Source organism: Symphodus melops (genome assembly GCF_947650265.1).
Source record: "Symphodus melops genome assembly, chromosome: 1".
NCBI lineage: Eukaryota > Metazoa > Chordata > Actinopteri > Labriformes > Labridae > Symphodus > Symphodus melops.
In genome coordinates this window covers 50094312-50116696 of record NC_136691.1, presented here as the reverse complement: position 1 = coordinate 50116696, position 22385 = coordinate 50094312, and the positions used below count along the sequence as shown (strand labels likewise).

The 22385-nt window shown below is 41.8% G+C and overlaps 1 protein-coding gene across 1 annotated transcript in view; it reads right to left on the bottom strand.

Annotated features, from left to right (window-relative positions):
* The window catches only part of fbxl17 (F-box and leucine-rich repeat protein 17), a 220849-nt gene that overhangs the window by 14671 nt on the left and 183793 nt on the right, over positions 1-22385 (bottom strand). The window contains exon 10 of the mRNA XM_079346506.1: positions 4448-4590. Within this exon, the coding sequence (XP_079202632.1) occupies positions 4448-4590 (143 nt within the window). The remainder of the gene's footprint in view (positions 1-4447; positions 4591-22385) is intronic.

The window sequence follows — 22385 nt, the reverse complement described above, 5'->3', positions numbered from 1 at the left end:
ATGAGATTGTTTGATGGTCCTAAAGATTATCTTGCCAGACTTCCCTGTGGTGTGAGGTGTGTGTGTGAGTGACCCGACGGCCTTGGAAGGACGTTGAAAGGCTGTGCTGATTTCAAGTCGCAACTATTCAATGTTTGCTGCTTATGATCTGATCTCTTAGTGTGTGTGTGTGTGTGTGTGTGTGTGTGTGTGTGTGTGTGTGTGTGTGTGTGTGTGTGTGTGTGTGTGTGTGTGTGTGTGTGTGTTGTGCGGGGGGGGGGGGGGGGATTCTCAAGGGCAGCAGAGACACACTCTCAGGATTGTCATGTGGATGATATGATGGCTGATTGGGAAGCAAGCTGACAGAAAAAACCCACAGCGAACAGCTTTTTTACATGTAAAGTCTGTTTACAATGTCTGCACAACTTTATCCAGATAGTTTTCTTTTGTGTGTGAAAGTAGCCTAAAATCTATTGCCTTTACTTTCAGCCAGTTGTCCGCCATGCTGGTTTTTAATCTAAAGCTGTGTTTGACTGCGGGATCCTGGTTGTTCATGAATGGAATCTGTTAGGATCTGAATCAGTACTCTCCACACACTTTAGGAAACACACTATTTAATCTTTTCATATTTGTTGTCCTATGTTGGGTCTCTCACTTATTCAAAATCTGTTAAGATTTTCAAAATGTTTGCGTGTGGGCCAGACTTTCAGCAAGACCCTAATGGTGCCAAAATTATAAATAACACCATCTCTAATTCTGGACATTTTGTTCTACCTCTGTGTTGTTGTTATTTGTACTAAATTCCTGCAAAATACACATCCTGAACAGAAACCAAGCAAAGTCCTTGTAAGGGAAATAATACCATCAGAGTATTTGCAATATGTCCTGAACACTGTCAACACAGCTTCTGTGAGAAATCAGAAAACACACCACCGTGTAGATGTGTATGCAATCATTTATTTTAGCAATGCAAACATTTATAGACTGTAATTATTTTGTTGGAGCCACCGTCTGTCAATGACCCCCTCTGCTGCAGTAAGTTGACTTGGACATCGGCTGCTTGATGGATAAATATTGAGATGGGTCGTCAAGTGTACAGGTTGTTACAGGTCAAGCAAAGAGTGTTCGACCAATTTAAATGAATCAAGCTCAATTGTATGAAAATACCTCGCAAATCTCATGGACAGAGATTTTTCCACTTAATCGTTTTACCTAGAATCCTTGTGCTGTTGTTGGTTATCATGAAATGTGCCCTTTTAATCTGCCCTTAAACGACCTCCAAGCTCAGCACAAACATGTTTTTAACCTATGAAGAACAGCTGATTTTACATAACGGTCATGTACACCTTCAAAACAAGGCTGACGCAAGAAAGAAGTAATGACTGCACAGAGGAAGTGTCAGACTTTCAACATGGGAGCCCAATGAATGCAGCACGGAGACAATTCTGACATTGTCAACACTAAGAAAGGAGTGAGGAATTTTTGCACAAGACTTTCATTACATGGGAACCTTGTGGATTGAGATTTAGCTCCCAGCCTCTTTCCAGAGCAAAAGGAAGTGAGAAGATGAGATTAGTGTGCCCACAGATTAATTGGACATGCCTCTTGATTTAGCTTCTGTGACGTACAACAACAGAAAATGAGGCTACATCACGGGTGTGTCTGAAGATGTCAATTGAACACACTGCCTCTAATAAAACAAATATTTTAAGTATTTCAAAATATTGATTTAATTCATTCAAAATGTAATATGCAACATAAATTACAACTCATCTGGAACCAATTTAAAATCTGTAAAAACCAAGCAGAAGTCAAAGCATTTGTCATCGGTGTAATCGGGGCTGCTATACTTTTTAAATGATTTAGTGTGTAATTTAATCAGATTTTTATCATGGGACTCAAAAGTCACTTGACTCGTCTCAAGCAAAGAAAAAGCTGTAGGGTTACCGAAAGGTCAAAGCTCCAGTTCTGAGGAAAAAAAACACATACTTTATAATACCAGCCAAACACCCGTTCAGAGTGACCTTAGTAAAGACATCAAACAGACCCTCATTGTGAGTCGTTTTGGAGAGGCGTGTCAGCCTCAGTTCATGTCTAAATGTGAAGTTTGTACAAATTCTGATAAAAAGGTCAGAAAAACAAAAGCAAAGATTTTTAGTTGGTGTGATGGGAGAACTTGAAGAGCAAAACAGGAGAGGCAGGAGGTGTTAAGGAAGGTTGGAGGGAGGAGACAGAGTAGGAGGTGAGGAGAAGGCAGCATGCTCACTGTTGCCCCTGGGCCGACTTGTAGATAAACCACAAATCTCTGTGGTCCGTCTCAGCCTCTCACCTTTTTACCTCTTTAACTCACTGTGCGGCCCTTCCTTTCTTTGTGACCACGGTAACAACAACCTATTTCTGTTTATTTGTTTCCCTTTGAGCGAAATTCCTATTACCCCTGTGTCTCCCTCTGACTCCTCCTGAAACTCGACCTTATCTCGTGTAACTCCCTTTTTTTCCCCACACGTAATAGTAAAACAACATCAACCAGAATAAAAGCAAAGTAGCTGCCGCGGGCTGGTCTTTCTTCACCTCGCGTAGGCCTAACCAATCCTCTGCAGTACTCCAGACTCATTTGCAATGCAAACACAATTTTTAGGACACAAAATTGGGTGAAAGGGGGCAAGCGTGCAGTGAATTAATTCTACGATTCAGAGCTTGTAATGTACCTGACCTTGGAAACTGTCAAAATCTTCACCGTGCTTGATTCACACTCCATTACGACTCTAATCGCAGCAATTACAGCTTTATGTGGCCATGTCATCCCCAAATTCTCCCAATCAGAGCAGAGGGAGGACAATTATTTATCTTTTCATACTAGGGGCGGAATAATGAGTGTTATAATGTCACATCTGAAGAGAGGGATGAACAGATGCACAGGAGCAGAGGGAGAGGTGAATTTGTTCATGTTGGAAGGCAGGAGCATGAAAGCGCACAGTGGAGGAGAACTAAGAAACAGTGTTACTCCAGTAAAGATCTCGGTCATTCCAGAGCAGATTTTTATTAGCATGGCTGCAGATATCGATTGTTGGGTCACTCAGGCAGGCGGGAACGAAATGAAAATGGAATCTAAGTGATCACCTGCGATGTAATGCAGTTTCTCTTTATTACTCCCAGATAAATATGATAGATACACATTCGTGTCCGCAATAACGTGAATTGAACGCAGCGCTTCATCACCGAGAGCTTACCCACGGGGGGTCACTGCCAGACCCTCGTATGTTTTAATTTTATTACAGTATAAATAGATAAATATGATACACTGATGTTCTTGTCGCGCTTAACGATCTCCGGGGAAGACGTTTTTATCAGAGAAATCCATAGGGTCAAGCTGGAGGCCAGGACACACAGATATCCCTGATCTTCTAATGAAGAAATAAAAATGATGAGTTCCCAACCTGGTGAAAGGGCCGCCTCTATAAGTCAAAAAGTCTCTCCTCCCTCCTCGGCTCCTCTGCCAACTTCTACTCGCACTTTTCTTTCTTTACTGCACAGCAGCGGCTTTTAAACTCGTTCAGCCAAAAACCCAGATGTAAAAATTTAGCCCCAATGAGAAAACAAAAGGCTCATTAAAACATACTGTTACACTCACCATATGGAGCCCCATCAGCACTGGGATTACAGCCTGTGTTGTATACCAGCTACAGTACAAGACAACAGGCTGTACAGTTAAAGTACAGACTAAAGTTTCTGGGTTGAACCAGATGCTCAATTTGCCTTCCTTGGCTGCCCTCATCCAACTCATGTCAGCCTGAATGATCCCACACTAAGTGGATGCATCTGTGTGGTAGAAGCACTCGCTGAACCAATTGGAGAGGTTGGTGGGCTTGTTACCATGGTACTCCGACTAAATGTGTCTCAATTAGGGAAGTGATTGGAAGGTTAAGAGACCAGAGGAGAGTTTAAGGCTGTCTTTGGAAAGATCAGCATCTTAAAGCAGGTTTTCGGGTGTGTTATTATGTCACTTTAGTTCTGTAATCACCAAAGAGGCTGACTCAAACATGCATCACACGGACGAACAGGGCACAGGAGGCAGTGCATTAGCTGCTCCGCATGATCTCCTTTGGATACTTTGCAATTGGCCAGGTGCCCTAACCTGCGTCTTTGGGAGGTTCGTGTGAATGTGTTTGTTCGTGTTTTGCACAATGGTGAGAAAAAAAAGAAAATGAAAAATATGATGACTGACTTTTTGCAAGGAACTGTTTTTTTTGTTGGTATTTTTACCCTTCATTTATTTTAGCGAGTCAGTAAATGTCAGTCAACACAAAAAAAAATATTCTTTCATCTTTTTCTTGTGGATAAAAACAATTCAAACTCTTGACTTTGTTTTACACTAAATATTGCAGACAATCTTATTTGCCATGTCTGGACAGTAGATCCTTTGAGAGAGTTCCCTGGAAAGCAGACATCCTGTGCTGTGCCTTGTTACCTTGTCACATCTCATGAGGCCCAGGTAGCGCAGAGACTTGCTGCTCTGAGCGATCTGCGTGGCTCCTTGGTCTGTGATGTCCTTACACCAGCCGGCGTCCACCGTCTCAATGGTGCTGCTGTACTGGCCTATGGCTATCAGCGCTGTGGACGCAGAAGAAAGACAGACAGAGGCAGGAGGATGGAGGGGGGGGGGGGTGAGGACGGAGCAAGGGAGAGAGAAAGAGAGGAACAAGAGAGGTGTTAGTCTGACAACCTTTTCTCATGCAAATGTGGCAGCATCGTCCTCCCAGAGAGACGCACAGAAATGCGAGATGAAACCGGGGCGAGTCGCGTGGCCGGCTGTGACACCTAATTCCAATGTTTACACAACACCTTGAAAATACAGTCGCATACACACCCGGTGGAACACACATGCACAAATCTCACACACTCACAATGCTCGCTGCAGGATTCATCCATTAGAGGGTTGGCATGAGTCACAGCACTGAAAGGCGCTGACACCGTGCCAGGGTAAAGTGTGACTCTATGCCAGTGTATGATTTAATTTTGCTCAGGCGTGTATGTTTGTGTGTACATATGTGTGTGTGTGTGTGTGTGTGTGTGTGTGTGTGTTAACTGCTGCCAGGGAAGAAACATAGTGCCAAGGAAAAGAATATCCACTGAAACAAATATCTGTCAGTGTCTGGAGCTTTGTTATACCCAGGGGCATGTGCACACACGTACACACCATTAACCCCACACGTGTCATTCTTTTGAAATTAAACTTCCCCTTTATTAAACTGTGCAGCTGACAAATAAGATATGATAAACTCTCCTGTATCACAAATACTGACATAGTCACTCGCATTACCACACAAACACACACACAGACTAAACGGTCTTCCTCATCAATCTTTGCCTCGTCAATCGTTGGGCAGACGGAGGAGACCTGTGCTCCACCAGTCGATTGATAGTGCTGCTCGGCAATCGATTAGCCAGGCCCGGTCTTTGTTCTCCACTCTCTCACAACCCTCACTAATGAGAGTGGGAAGAGAGGAGGACGAGGAGGAAGAGAGGGAGGAGGGAGTGATGAGAGACAGATGAAAGAAGGACGGTAAAAGACAGAGAAGCCTTTGACAGCACCTTCAAATACTTACTTAGCCCTGATGTTGTTTTCTCATTTGGGGAAATCCATTTTATGTCAAACTTTTTCTTTCTCTCTTTCTTTCTTTTCTTTCTTTTTTTTTTTTTTTTTTTACGAAAAAAGCTCGTGACTTGAACGTCTTTAATTCAGGAAGGAAGAGGAAATTAATCTTCACAAACTTTTTCATGTTAAATCTCATCCCCTCTCCCTTTCGTGTTTTTATCGCCAGCACTTTTCCAATAACCTGCGCACATAGGAGTTTTTAATAACATTAGACTCGCTGTGAAAGAGTGAGTGTGTGTATGCATGCACGTGTGTACATGTATACAAGCGTGTGCTTACAGTGTGGAGCAGGAGCATGTTCCAAGAGGAAAAGGGAAATGAATAATCTCATGCTTTTTGAATCAACTGCTGGTATTTAACCCTGTTTTCTCCTGTCAAACTGGAGCAGTGTAATCTAGAGCCTCCTTCACACACACACACACACACACACACACACACACACACACACACACACACACACACACACACACACACACACACACACACACACACACACACACACACACACACACACACACACACACACACACACACACACAGTATAATCATGCGTACAGTATGTAACATATGTAATATATAGCTTTGGGCACATGGACTGCTCCACATGTGGTTCTTTTTGTGCTCATGGATGCCATGCATAATGGCACATTACAGCTAAACAGGCAGCAACATGGCTTTGAAGCTGCAGACTGTTTCATGTAAAGCAGCTCCATGGGGAGGAGGCTCCATCAGGCCAGATGGGTGAACAACACACGGAGAGGCCATGTTGGATTGTGTTGAGTGCTGACCTGGCAAAGTATTCTAAAAATGGATCTGTTTGTGTGTGCGACTGGAAGGATGTGAAATATATGGAAGGAAAGTGTAGTGGAATGGCTCCCCATCCTGTTCCCCCGCACCGTCATGTCCAATCATGTGACCTCAAATTTGATTACCTGGACTCAGACCTCTCCTCTGATGTTAAGACAAACATATTGATGCCGTTAACCCTCCCACCCACCCCCTCGTTGGGAGTCTTCTGAGGAGCAGGGAGATCAAATAAAAGAGGAGTGCTTCATAGTTAACCGAACCGAACAACAGTACTCCCTCTATACTTCCCCTTCACCGACTCTGAGTCCCCCTTTCTTCCTCTTCAACTTTACTTCTCTCAACCTGACAAAGTGAGGGGATAAAAGCAGACAGGCACCGACCACAGGGGAATGTAGAACAGGTGCAAGAGAAAACGCTGTCCATGCGTGTCCTGATTACTGTGCTGCACTCACCTATAAGCACACAAACTTGAATGTGAATAACATGCTGGAAATGTCAAGAATGTGACATACGTAGCATGTCTGAAAAGCAGAAGAAATAACGCTAAACATCATTTTGTAAAACTCTGTTTGGTCAGATCAATCCTTTGTTGGAGAGAGAAAAGCGTTCAGCTTGTTTAGAACTCTATCAACAAGTTCATCTAGTCACCATTGCAGCCTAATGTCCCTGTGTGTGCTCCTCGTCTCTCTCCCTCTTCCTTTGATCCTCCATCAGGGGACTGTAAGTCCTGCTTCTGCAGCTGCTAAATGGAAATCGTTGGATACTACTGCAGAGAAGAGAAAACCTTTTACTACAGTCCAACAGTTCTGTTCACCTTTCAAAGAAAGAGACAGCAATTGAAGCCCAGTGCCTCATTTTCTAGATAGTGTTAAAATGCTTCACTAAGAGTTTATGTGCAAAAAAGTTTTTTGTGCTATAATTTTGTTTATGTGAAAATGCATTTATTCCTTTACTCAAGACCGATTGGGCCATATCAGTAAGGCCTACTCTCATGAAGAGTTTGATAAGGAAACTATATACACCCAATATTTTTGGCACGTTTAGCCAACTCTTAGCAAGAAAATCTTTGGTTAACTTCAATGAAATAAATTGGAGTACCGAAAGAAATGTTCAGATCCATGTTTCTATATCTGGGGAGATATTTCCAAACTGACTTCTTCTACTTTCTTGCTGTCTTGATGGCCTTTGGTTGCATTACGCAGCAGCAATTGTTGTGATATTTTAGCATGCATGTTAAATGTGCAATCCTTCATTAGACCTTTTTTTCAGGAGTAACAGTGAAGCTAGTTTTCTTTTCCTCCCTCATGAGATGACATGCCTTCCTTGAAGACTGTTCATGCTGTCAACATCATTTCTACCACCAAAAAAAGATCAATATTTTTGTTTAGCTTGTAAGGGTAGTTGCACTCGACCGGCAACTATTCATCTTTAAATGTGTCTGAAACATGCTCGAAAATATAAGGATTTCAAAGAGTGTGGAGTGGAGTTGTATGAGGGACCATAGGAGCAGGAAATTGTCTTTCCGGGCTGATAATGATTTTCTGTCTGAGAAATAGATGAAGCGATATGCAAGAGAAGTTAAGGTGAAAAAGAGGTGCAAGAGTCAGAGGAGAGAAGAGGGGAAAATCCCATTCTGGCAGCAGGAGCTGTGACTGACTGGTGACTACACACTCACAGACGGTAATGAGGACACACTCTGCTGCCCTGCCTGAAAATGGCTTTAGGATCTGCCTCTGTCCGTATGTGTGTGTGTGTGTGTGTGTGTGTGTGTGTGTGTGTGTGTGTGTGTTTGGTTGTGTGTATACATGTCCCCTTTTGAGTGAAGAAAAGCAGAGAGAGACAGGGATTGACCTCCTTGAAATCCTGGATATCATTCATTTTCAGCATGGCACTTTTTGCCTGCCTTTTGCCAAATCTGTCATTGGGGGATAGGAGGAGTACGTCATAATATAAGAAACAGGTGGGAATCACATTTAGCAACAATTTCCTTAAGTTTGTTTAGGAACCTCCTGGGATAGAGGCCGACACATCTGCTTGCCGATCAAATCCTCAAACAAATCAAATAACTGATCAACACAAAGAGTAGTATGGAGCATGTTGTGTCTTTAGTCAAGGACAGTCAAAACTATGAGTGTGACAAAATATCAGCTATATGCCATCATCATGATATCACTGGCACCAAAATCAATTAATTACAATTAAATAAATAAAAATATCTAAATGGCAACAATTTAACTTCAGCTTGGAATCTTCTGCAGAAGACTTGAAATTTAAGGAGCTGGTGTCCTTAAACGTTTTTTTTGGACATGGAAGTAGATTGTATAGGATGTCAGTATTTTTTTCATGAACTGTACTTTGTCTCCCTTTGTGTCTTCATCTCAATGGGATGGGTCAAACAAAAAGTAAGAAGAAGAAGGAGAAGACGACTACAGCAGGATATTGTCAGGCAGCAGTAAAAAGGAGTTAAGTGTAATAAGAATAAACACATTCCCATTGCACTTGACCTCTTATGGCTTTGTGTATTGTTTAATAAAGGATATCATGATGTACTGTTACATGATTGTATTGCAGTATATCAGTTATCAAAGAACAAGTGGATTGATTTAATTGTTTCGATGAGCTATGTACCGCATGTCAAATCATGAGTAACCCCGAGAGTTCCTCCCCTACTTGCAACGTTAGTTTAGCTTCTAATTTTTTGTGCTTCATCTTTCCAAACTTTCGAGCTGAACTGTGAGGCAACACGTATCGACCAAAGGCCACTAACAAGGCAAAAAACCCTAAATCTTTGGTGTTCCATTAACTCCTGCATTATCTCCACACAAAGATTCATAACCTATTACTTTCCCATATCAGGCTCAAGCTGTTATCAAACACCATAAATAGCAAATTTATCCAAACATAGGAGCGGTTCAAAGCTGAGGTAACCACACTCCTAACGGCGGGGTCAGGAGCTGGTCAATCCTATGATGACCGCAACGTGAGAAGAAACCATCCTTAATCAGCTTATTCTCCTATCTCTCTCCCTGACCTCAGAGCTGCAGGGGTTAAGCATCTTTTACAGGCTTATTAGATATTCACTTATTACATTCTCCTAAATGATGGTGTGCCATTACTGCTATCTTATTTCTCTGAAGCCATCTCCAAGCCTGTCCGCTGTAACCCTATACACCATATTTTAGCCGCTGATGAAGACAGAAGGCTGCGGAAAGAAGTGATGGTATATGGGAAAGATTTACTGATGCAGTGTGTGCAATGTGTGTGTGTGTGTGTGTGTGTGTGTGTGTGTGTGTGTGTGTGTAAGTAAATGTTTAAATATGGAAAGCAGGGACAACAAAAAAAAGGCCTATTAAGTCTGATGTATTCCAGAGAGCAAAACTGTCATGTCTAATGTGAAAGACATTCACTCGGTTCTTTGTGTTGTGTTTAAAAACTTGGCCTCAGATTTGCCCTCTTCACTGTGCTGCTGTAGGCCAGTAACCAAATGAAAATCTCTTTTCATTTCTCATCCTTGTTAGCTGAAGAAGGGAGACAAAAGATGTTTTCGAAGCAGATATCACACTTTGTATTTTCTCCTCCCACTTCAGCCAACACTCATGCCAGTACTGGGCTGCATCTCTGCAAGAAAGCGTCCAATGTTCGTTTCAAATCTGCTCCAATTTGAAACTCTTTTAAAAAGAAAAAGTGCATGAATGCCAAGAGCGAAGCAGACGTGAAAGTTAAGCGTAAAACATGCAGCGTTTTCAACATTATTAAAGGCATTGGTTCTCAAACTTTCTGATATGAGCTCCTCTATGGGCCTCAAAAGGAGTGGACGCGTTGATTGGCTGATACAAAGAGATATGAGTCCAAGTTAAGTAAATATCACTGTATGTGCACTCTGTGTGTATGCATGTGCTGCTATTTTCATAAGTGTAATTTTTTTGAACTTTATCATGTATTTATTTTGAATATTTAGTCTTTGAAAATGAGATTTCTTCATCTCGTTTACCACCTGTCTAATGACTATGACTATTTTATTTAGCTTCTCAGGGAGATCATTTACTGCTCTGTTGATATGAAATAAGCAATTTAAGACTTACATTAAAAAAAAACAAAAAACATGATATTGGTGGAAAACCCTGAGACTGTAGAATACATGGACGTAGAGACGGCAACAAAGACATTGGTTTCTGAAGGGACAGTTTGATGTTTAACCATGGTGTCGCCGTATTGGAAATGCTGCCATTTCCCATAAAAAAATCTATGAATCTATAGCAACAGGCAAAGAGGTGGAGCGGATGCAGGGCTTAAGCCTCCTTACAAATAGCTCCAACACCCCCATCTTTCAGTCCTCTAATAATACAGGCTGAACCAATTAAGAAATTATCTGTCTAGACCAAAATGTGTACAAAAATGTACTTTGAATCAGACTGTAAACATGTTCATTTCTGCTGTACAAGTTGACATTTTAACATGGGGTTCTAATTAGGATCTTTGGCTTTTTGAGTCAGCCAGAAGAGGACACTCAAGGAACTGCAGTGTTTTTCACTTCTATATTTGCTTCATTTTTTTAACATCCTAAGTTGCCGCTTGGGAATAAAAACCCGGATTGCCAACATTTTCTCGTTAAACTGTGAAATGAAATTAGACGCTTCTTTTTTTTTTATTATAAGCATTTATAATAGAACAGTGACAGCAAATAAACAGAATAAAAGAAACAATATGAGAAAGTACTACAGGTGTTCATAAGGTCAAGGAGTGATCTGTATGTAAAGGTAATAAGTTGCGTTATTCAAGTGGGTTGCTGTATGTGATGCAAATAGTTTCATTTACTGAATAGATTCACCATTTCTCACAATGCTTTTCCCATGTTCTTCATGGAGCTGTATGGAGTAGGCTATCTTTTTTTTTAAAGCATTGAACACGATCAATCTCAGTGTTTTTTTCTGCAGATGAAAAATCTTTAATACTCTAGCTTCTGTTTCTGTGAGATTTACATCTACAAATCAGGCGTTTCCTTGCTTGTGCTTGGATTGTATCCTATCTCCTGATCATCAACAAGAGCAAAACGGAGAAACTTTCTCACAGGAGTCTTACCATGGATATAAATATACATGCACACATCAATCATGAGTGTCCAAACTGTGTACTGGCCTCTCAATGAGCAGCATGTGGATGTCACTTAAACTCTTTGACGGCTGTTTGACCTGGCCAAGCGCCGGCCTCGCCGTCTGATTGATTAACACACTGCTCATCTTCAAAGTGCTCAGACCAACTGACCGGGGTCACCCAGAGTGCCACAACTAATGCAGTAAACAACATACCAAATAAAGCACTTACACGCACAGGAAGCGGGATTGAAGAGAGGCACTGTTGCTTTGGCCTGTGGTGAGCGGAGAATTACCAAGTTGAAAAGCTGTGAGAACCAAAGGAAACTGGAGGAGGCATGGAGACAACTCCTTGGCTTTGGAGAAGATCCTGCTGGGCTTCGATCATGAACTTGATTTGACATTTGATTTAAACTGAGTTGTATCATACAAGTGAGATAAGATATTTAGATGTAAAAAGAAAGACAGAGAGGCTGAGGTTTGGCAAGCTGACGTTTTGTCCTGGCATTTCGGGCAAACGCAATCAAAGACCAGGGGAACTGAAATGAGCCAGACTCCACAGAGAGACACAGGAGAGAAGGGGAACAGATTGAGTGTGACACAAGAAGGAGGGAGAGCACTTTATGGTGGGACATGCTCGATCTGGGGAAATTAATAAGCCAGAGCGCAGGGAGAAGGTAGTGTGGGTATGCATGTGTGTCTGTTTACACTAAGGGCATGGGCATTTTCCCAATCAGCCTCTGATCTGATGTAAGCCAGCTGACACACACTGTTTGGCCAGTGCTTCATGTGTTTTTTGGATGTGTGTGCATTTGTGTGTGTGTGTGTGTGTGTGTGTGTGAAAGAGAGAGGAAGAAACAGAGGCAATCAGCAGACCCTGAAAACTGAAAGTGGTAAAGGTAGAGACTTTGAGGTTTTATGGAGGTCTAGCATCTGAAAATAATACACTTACAAACACACTCAGAGGAAAGAGACACACACACACACACACACACACACACACACACACACACACACACAGAGACTGTTTCAGTAGTTGAAGTGCGATAACCTTGTGGCGAAGATGTTAAGTTTGGAGAAGGAAGATTGGAAAGTTGAGTGAGTGACAGCGAGAGAGAGAGAGAGAGAGAGAGAGAGAGAGAGAGATAGAGAGGAAGAGTGATGGGCGAGGGCAGATAGACTGAGTGAAGGGGTGATAAGGAGAGATGGAGCTATCACAGAGGTGACCTACAACAGGCTTTCCTTCACCGCCGAGAACAAGCACTCGTCAGACATTCACACACACACATCCACGGGTCAACAGGACACTTAACAGGTCGACATGATTCATCAGGACTCAATTAGGGTGAATGTGTCGGGGTCTTGGATAAAAGCAGAGCATTTTGTTCAACGAAGAGAGAGTTTAATGTATAAATTGTAACATAGGGGATCTCACACTGCCAATACTCTGACCCTGTACTTTACAATGCATGCAGATGATGTTCAATGCAAACACTCAGGGATAACCATAGACTGTAAACACTAATGGACGATGCCTGAGTGACATCACCAGTCTGCTACAGCAGGGGGCTTTGGAAGCTCGTCAGTCGCTGCTGCAACGCTGCAAAATCCTGTTTGAGATTAACTTTCAGTCAACCTAATGATAGGCCATGAACTGGAGCTGAGGCAGGTTTTAAGCTTCTTGGCAAACTGTTACACCTTCCCCACCTGTCAATCAAATCAGTGACCCGCCTAACTATGGCTAACTAGTATAGTCCATAAAATCTGAAGGAATGTGTTTTAAAAAAAAAAAAAAAAAATCAGCTCTGTGTGCCCACGAGGAAAACAACTTATCAGACCAATATCATTTTATGCACCAAGCTGTAAACTTGTTAATTACAGCTATAAAAACTGGTGTTTTTGAGTGGGTGTGTATGTGACTTGGGGGGCTCTTGGAGCCAGCCTCAAGCGGACCCTCGAAAAACTCTTGTTTTTTTGCACTTAAGCATGTGTTCCATTTTTTTAGGAGGTTGCTGCTTGGTGATAACGATGGTAAACCGGTTATGAGGAGGTGTGTTTTCCAACCTCTATATTGTATTCCTAAAGCCTGTAGCTGCTGCCACGCTGTGGGTGTCAGACAAAGTATGTTTTTGCAGCATTTTCTGAAGCAATAATTCTTACTTAGTGATCCGTGTGAATTTGAAAAGAAAACAGGGTGAGATCTTTTGTTAATGAAATTTTGGAAATTGTCACAAAGCAAAGATTCCTGAGCGGAGGTTTGAACAGATCCTATTTCCCATAACCACAGTCTCATGACATTAATCAAAACAGAGTTGCTGTGAGCCAATTTCGTCAAAAATGAGGATTTAAATAATGGCTTTAAATAATGGGTGTAACAAATACAAATACTGTCACACTGGATAAAGCTGATTGTGACCTGTGTTCAGTTTTGGTAAAAGCGTTCGGGTGAATAGGCAGTTTAAAATAGTGCAGTTTAAAAAGCCAATAGCAAGTTGTTGTGGTATTTTTGGAACCCAGATGGTTTCATGAGGAGGATGTTTTTGTGGTTTGGTTACACAAAGATCCTCCTTTTTTCTGTTGTTATATTTTTTCTCTGATTCCAAGAAGTTTCCACATCACAAAGAGGCTTAGTGCACAATGGTTTTAGTCACAGCTCAAATTGGGTACGTTTATTCATCCCTAACTGTCAGGTGCAGAGTTTAGTAGATTTTCACTCGCTGCTATTTGATTTCTTCCCTCAATTTCTTCACTCTCTTTCACACATGTTCTATAAACGCTTCTTTGTGTGCTTCGTTCAGTCACAGATACAGATTGGTGACCTTTGGTTATTCCCTGATATACTGTAGGTAAGAATACTCTGATTGATCAAAACCATCTTACTCAAGGAAATGCAGCAAATCGGGGTCTTGTAAGCATGACACTGCACAGGTTTAGGAACGAAATTACTTTCATTTCATTTCTGGGCTTTGTATGCTCTTATTTAGACATAGGACAGTGGATAGAGTCAGAAATGGGCAAGAGATAGAGTGAGGAATGACATGCAGGAAAGGAGCACGAGGTCAGAATCAAACCCCGCTCGCCCATTGCCTCCCCACATGTGGGGTACACACCATCCCCAAGGCCACCAGCGCCCTAGGAATTGAAAACTTGATTATGATGTAATCATCCAGGCTGCTCTTGTGTGTGGAAACATACTGACAGGACTATCTTCTGAGCGTCTTTGTGCATGTCATGGGTTAAATCTGTGTGAAGAAAGTGTGTTTTTAATCTTCCTCTTTTACAGACAACATCACAAGGAGCAAAACACACACACACACACACACACACACACACACACACACACACACACACACACACACACACACACACACACACACACACACACACACACACACACACACACAACCTGAGGTTCCCGTTGCCATCAGCAGTAAAAGAAGGATATTAAGCTCTATTTCAAACCAACAGCACCTCTGCTCCTATGCACCTCTCCTCTGAGGATATTAATCCTCCCCACCTTCTCTCTCTCTCCCTCCGTCTATTTCTCTGTCACTCTCACTTAGGCCCTCTCCACCTCTCTCTCACTCTATTTTGGATCGTGTACAACAGGAAAACTGCTCTCCAATTCTGACATCGCAGACGAAGGGCCACAAAGCTTAACAACTTCAATTTGAAATGAGAAGGTGAGAGACGAGCCGAGAGGAGGTGAGGAGAAGGGAAGCAGATGAAGACAGGCGGCACCCTTGTTGCTGAACTGCTTGTTGCATGCGTCTGGCTGGAATTAAAGCAACATAGCAATAGTTATGGCTTTGGTTATGGATTAGGGCTAATCCTCCAGCATAGGGAGCAGGTCTTAAAGGTAATTACACGCTGCTATTGGATCCAGAACCCAAAAACGGATCTCTCTTACCTCACACTTTTTAAGGCCGAGAAAAAAACGTCTGCTGTTGCACAGTGCTGACACAGAGGATAGTTTAACAAACCATGGTACTGTCTGCCAATCTTCATCTTCATTTAAACAGATAGGGAAATGTCAAGAGCATTTTTAAAAAGTTGTTGGAAACATGAAGAAAAGAAAAGAAACTCGATTTTCTTCTGTACCGTAAATTCCGTACTATTGAGCGCACCTGGATATAAGCCGCACCGGCTAAAAATAAGTAAATAAATGTATTTGTACATATATAAGCCGCACTTGATTATAAGCCGCAGGTGTCCACGCTATAACAAGAGCTATTTACACAGACGTAGGCTACCGGTAACATCCGCAAATACTGTAGCGTCCGTACGGACGTTAAAGGACGACGAGAGCGTTCAAATAATAACTTAATAACCCGATCACTGTCGGCCGTGACCACGCCGTTTACAGCAGAGAGCAACACATAACTTGCCGTAACAATCCAACTCTCTCCCCCAGCGTTCTCTCATACAGCCACTCAACACGTTCTCGCTGGTGCATTCACTGACTCTCCACATAATCGGAATTATGAACACATTATCAACTACTGACTTTACAACATGAACCGTTACAATACGAAGCCTAGCCGACGGTGTCTGTAACACGGCTGATGAAAAAGATGACCGTAATATATTTCACAAGAAAAAGTCCATCCATTCACTGCCTCAGAATGACTTCATTACTCACTTCCTCAGTCTCTGTTGTCGCTGTCAGTGTCATCTTAACGTGCAGCAGCTCTGTTAGCTTCTTTGACAGCCAGGTCGATCGCCTTTAACTTGAAAGCTGCATCATATGTATTTCTCCGTGTGTTTTCCATCATGAGGGTGCGTGCATGAAGCGCAAAATGACTGATATTAAGATCCGACGTGACGAAGTCAAATGTTTTTGCGGCAGAAGCTCAATGTCCCCCATAAAAAATCCATGCATTAGCCGCACCGGAGTAGAAGCCGCAGTGCTCGAAGTGTGAGAAAAAAGTAGCGGCTTATAGTCCGGAATTTACGGTAATCATAAGAACTGAAATAAGTTCCTTCATATTTTTCCGTTAGTTATTTCCTCTGTCTTTTGGTGACATGACATGTTTGAACTTTTTTCTTTTTTTATCCCTTTCCCTCTCTGACTCAAACTCAGTGGCAGTCAGCGTTCCCAGTGCCGCTCAGTCTGCTCCTGTTCCTTATCTGCGCTTTTTAATGGTCCACTCTGTCGCTTGAACCCTGCAGGAATCATTAACCAGACACACACTTCCTGTGCTCCGGACAAAACGCTCCAAACCCTTCTGATCACAAGACAGTGTGTGTGTGTGTGTGTGTGTGTGTGTGTGTGTGTGTGTGTGTGTGTGTGTGTGTGTGTGTGTGTGTGTGTGTGTGTGTGTGTGTGTGTGTGTGTGGTTAGGTCTGTGTATGAATTAGGGTCTACTTAACCTCTGAAACAACCCTAAAACAAATGACTCCACACCAATTAGTCGCGCAACAATTAGTTCAGTAGACTGGAGGCTGACACACCTAACAGAAAGGCTGGAGTTATGTCTGTTCCTTCTTAGAAGAATTACAACAATAAAACGCTGACACTGCAGACAGGAGTTTGATATGTGACCATGTTGGGACTAGTTAAAGTGTCGTTACGTTAGTGTCAAAGGATTCAGAAACAATAGATCAAATCAGCCATGCAGACTGAGTCATGCACTCTTTTTTCTAAATGAATCAGTTTTCATATTTCAACACTCAGCTTTAAAATCTTACAGTGTTCTTCATTAAAAACCTTAAGATTCATTTATGTTATTATGAAATTGGAAGGCAACTCCCTTAATAACCTATCAAAGGCTTGATTAATGGAAATATTAATACCAAATGTTGGTCTGGAAAAGTGTGATGTCTAAATGAAAGGAGGTGTAACGTTTTGGTGAAGATAAAGTTTGACACAGAACTGTAACACTAAAGAGAAACTCTTGCCAAATCATGTTTGCAAATGTAAGATCTCATATTAGTTAAAATGCCACAGCTAAGACTCGAACCCAGGCCACCTCTTTGGAGGACTAAAGCCTCCCTGCATTGGGCGAGTGCACAAACCACTTCACTACTGGTGCACTTCAGAAACTGTTCTTGAAACTAAAGCAAACAATTGTTCAATCTCTCCCTATGGTAAAAGGCTGCAAAAGATAAAGTATGAAGTGCCGTTGATCTTTGGCGCTGAATTTGACAAAACCTTTTGAAAATCTGTCATTGTCAAAATAAACTTCAAGCTGGAGCACAGAAAAAGTAAGCACAATAAATGACTTTGGCCCAAGAATAGAAAAATAAACCTTGTTTCAGTTGTGTTGGTAAAGACAAACAAAAACATGTGAAAGAAAAAGTCACGATAAAATAAACCTTATGTATGTGAGAAATTAAAACATCATTTGATTGGATGGATTTGAGGATGCTGATTGAAAATAGGATTTTAAACGCTGAACATGCATCATGTGACATGTGTTGTGTTTAAAAGAAGAAGTTATAGCAGAACCATTGTCTCAACTCATGACGTTCTCTCCTCTTGTTGTTCCGTTCGCCTGACGTCGCTCTCTTTTACACAGACTCCTAATGGTTCTTGAATCTGTCACAGCACCCCATCAGGTCTCACCAAAAGCTCTTTAGCAAAGTTTAAAGCAGCTGTGATGTTTTCTGATCAATACCTGGCTGTAACTCAAATCACACGTCAAGTGCCATTACTGTATACACAGCACGCTATCAAACAAAGTGCACTCCAACACAAGCACGCACAAACTCATGTACATTTTCATGAGCTCAGACAGTATTTCTGATCAATACCTGGCTATAGATCAAACACCTTTCTTTTTCAGTTTATGGCTAACCTTTCCCGAGGCTTGTTTCAGACGCACGCAGAATAACTCATGTCTTACTTCAGACCGCTGCTCTGACTGCGTCTATGAAATTGATAAGTGCTCTTAAATGCAAAATGACAGTTTAAGAACCTTGTTTTTGTACCGGGCCGCAGTCAGAACGTCTCATAAAAAGCACAAAGCGCTTCTCCCCAGGAGGTAACTTCACAGGCAGTGCCAGAGAAAAGAAATGAACAACAGAAGAAATGTGTAGATAAAGATGTGAGCCTGCAAAGAGTTCCACTTTAAATGGATCATTTGTCCAAATGGAAGAAGGGACAGTGTGTTCTAGGAAGCTTTGATTCCCCCTCATTTTCTGTTTTTTTATCAATTAAAGAAAACATTCAGGGAATAAAGTTCATTTTAAAACACATTTTTCTCTCACCAGAGTATTGCTTGCTTCAAAATGTTCGAAATGTTTTTGGACTCTTCTTTTGACAACCTCAAAGATGTGTATTTTGTGTCTTTTGTGAAATAATGTCAGGTACATTTGTTGTTGAGAAAATGTTTCCAATGAAAAATAAATGTTTTGTCCTGCGTCGATTATCCTACAGTCTGGTGGTCAGACAGGAGCCTGATTGCGCAGCATCTGATGCTATCTCGAACAACATGTAGGTCATAGTGCGTCTTCCCCCACCTCATCTTTAAAAAATAAACTGCACATCTACTCAGTCACACAAACTGCATCAAGCATGTCATCTACCCCGCACTGTCAAACTAAACACTGTTTCTGCCTGTATGCTCGTCTTCCTTTCTCACACTTTTCCCTTATTTCCTTTCCTAACAGCCTTTAGTTTGTCATCCTTCTCGTCCTTTTTTCCGTTTTGGCTCTCCTAATGGTCTAGTTTCCTTTACTCTTCCCAAACACTTCTTTTCTTGTGTCCTGACTAAAAGCCTGTTTTTTTCTTTCCGAAGAGTCTTCTTCTTTTCCCCTCAGTCTTTTACCTTTTTTTTTTTTTTTATTTCAGAACATGTTTTCTTTTTTCTCTCCCAACAGGTGACCATCTTTTCCTTTCCTTTTTATTTCCTATTTTTTTCTCCCTCAATAGTATTTCTCCTTTCCTATTATCTGCCGTTGTTTTGTTTTTTTGCTTCGCTCATCATTTTATCACGGACTTCCGTCTCCTCCCACCGTCTCCTGTCTATGTCCTGTCTCCTCCCATTTCTCTAATTTCTTCCTCTTTTTCTTCTCTTGTGTTTGCTTTACACTCCACTTCTCTCCCTTCCCCCCTCTCGCCGTCTCCCCCTCCTTTTCCTGATCCTCTCTAAAGGATGTTCCTGTGTTCAGGGTCACTGTCATCCCCTCAGTAGCTCTGTTGACCCTTGATCTCTTTACGACTGGGGTCAGCGCCTGTCGCCATGGTGTTTAACATCCCTGTGGGCGGCCATCTGTGTACATGGGTAAAGTGTACAACTCAAACAGTCACATTATTTATAGCGACAGAGGCCTACAACATTTACTTTTTTGATTTACTTTCATCATCTGCTTAAGTTTTACGTAAGACAAGAGAAACAGAACCCGACAAACCTTCCCTGTTGTTTTCTTCAGCCTCTTTTATTCTTTTATCAAAACCTCCCTCCATTAGTGTCTTTTTCCTGTGTCGCTGCTCCTTTTCTTTTATCTCCCTGTGGTCTAACAGGTCTCTTTTTCTTTGGCTGTTTCACGTCTCTGTGACTTTCATCTGCAGGCTATAGAGTTACACAACCACAACACAAAGACATCCCACAATGACAATTACAGCACCCTGCGTAGCGATAGCTGTAACCTGTGCCTGGGAACCAGAGATGACTATTTGTTCAAACTGATGAAATGAAGAGCTCAGAGGAAAGTTGGCGTTTTCCTTTCTGGGAGCTTCCGTTTTAAATCAAATGAAACCCTCTGGTATTTTTCGGACATGTACTGTATTTCATTATTATGGTTTTTTTTTGTGCATTTGGAATCTAATAAAGAAATCAGCAGGAAATGCAAATCTGCTCAGTTCTGTTACCATAACAAGCAGAGGGATCAGACGTCTGGACATCACAGTTCAAAGAAAGCCTCATCTTTTCAGCTTTTGCTTCACAGCCTGACATTAAGGAACATAATTCAGCAGGATGTTGTTTGCACTTTTTTTTGTATCTATGCGTGATGCATGTGTACGAGATTCTGAGTGTCTGTGAATGCAGATTGTTGGAGAGGCTGAACGGATCAGGTGTACAGCGTTCTGTGGTTGAGTTAGTTTATACGTGCCCTTCTTACACTGTCAGTGTGAGTTTGTTCTTGGCTCGGGATAATCCACCAGATGAACTGAAAATGTAACACAGTTTGAATGTTTTTAACGAAGGTGTTAAATGAAAAAAACAATGTTCCCACACGTAAAACACAAGTTCACAAATGTCTGTAATATATATCACTACCTGCTTTTTGATCCATTTTTGCATTCAACAACTTCACTGTATTTATAACAGAGCTGTTTTGATTTCTCAAGGTTAGCATTGAGCTATAAACAGTAAGAGCAGTTCGTCTGGGACTTGTTTATGGTTACATGAGATACAGCACTAATGTTAATGTATGAAATTTGCATGTGTTTCCAGAGAGACAGTGTGAGCTTCGGGAGGGCCAAACATTCAACGGGCAAATGATTCATGTCCTGCAGTCTTCCTCCATAAGTGACCAGCAGATTACAGTCATGCAGCCCATTAGACGTCGGGATGTGGGGAGAGAAAAAGAATCCCAGAACAAAAGTGTACAGATAAAAAAAAAAAAAAAAAAAACGCAATGAAGGAAAAGGTGTGAAATAAGAGGGGGGGGGGGAAAGTGTGAAATAAGGTGGGAGGAAAAAGGGGGAGGAAAGGTGAGGTAGGGAAGGGGGAGGACAAGACAGAGGGTTTGCTGTGATGTGTTTAAGGAGCTTTTCAATCTCAACAGAAGTGCTTTTCATTAGGTTAAAATCTATCATCTATGCTGCTGCAGGGGAAAAAAAAACAATAGGGAAATATTAATATAGATAGTGGCTACAGTATGAGACTGAGAAACAGACCCGGGCAGAGCGAGAGAGCGGGGGAGAGAGAGAGAGAGAATGGGATGAGATGTAACAGTTGTAATTGAATAGTGAACTAGAGAGGGCCTGAGTGCAAGCACTGATTAATACAATTCAAATTGATTGTCTCCTAGTAGCTGTGAGAACATCTCATTCTGACTTTCATATTTGAATGTTCAGCATGTTCTCTGCGTGCACGAGTGCATGTGGGAGTGAGTTAGTGTGTGTGTGTGTAAAGTGTGTGTAAAGTGTGTGTGTGTAACAGAGGTGCTCTGAGGGGTAGGGAGATAGAGAGTGCCCTCTAGTGCTCTCTGCATCTTTTACCCCACCCTATAAAGAAATGCGTTTTCAACTGGCTTGAAAATGACACACTCCAGATCGCCTATCACCACATTGTGCATGAGATGTCATGAATGGGAATTAAATTAGTTTGCTCTGCTTTATCTCAAAGGGGAATAGAAGCTCTCCACACTGGGAAATATTCTCTCAGTGCAGGTAATAACCATTTTCCGATGAGCTACTTCTTCATTAGTTTGTTTTTAAGTTAAAAAATATTCAGACATTTAGCACTTTTTATTTCATTTTAAATCGACATACCCAGGAGAACCTCACTGAGATGAGTGAGCGCAGGAGGCCTTGTACCAGATGCAGAAACTCGGCTCTCGAGTACACGAAACTGCCTCATCGGGCCCAACTAGCCACCACCATCAGACTGTGTACTGTGCACTGCGTGCTACATACAATGACTGATTGATTGATGATTTACAAGAGTGTCCTGGCCAAGAGAGGCAGCAGCACAATGTAAGTTACAGACATGAAACACAGAGCCATTACAGACACAGGTCAACATGTACTGAGTCACAGAGATGAAAAGTCATGAATGACCTGAAGCCTCTTCCTCCAACACCTTTAATCTACTCTTTAAAACATTTAAAACTCCTATTCTCGAGTTCAAGACACACTTTGGGAACCGATAACAACAAAACGTTTTGTGACTGGGTTGCAG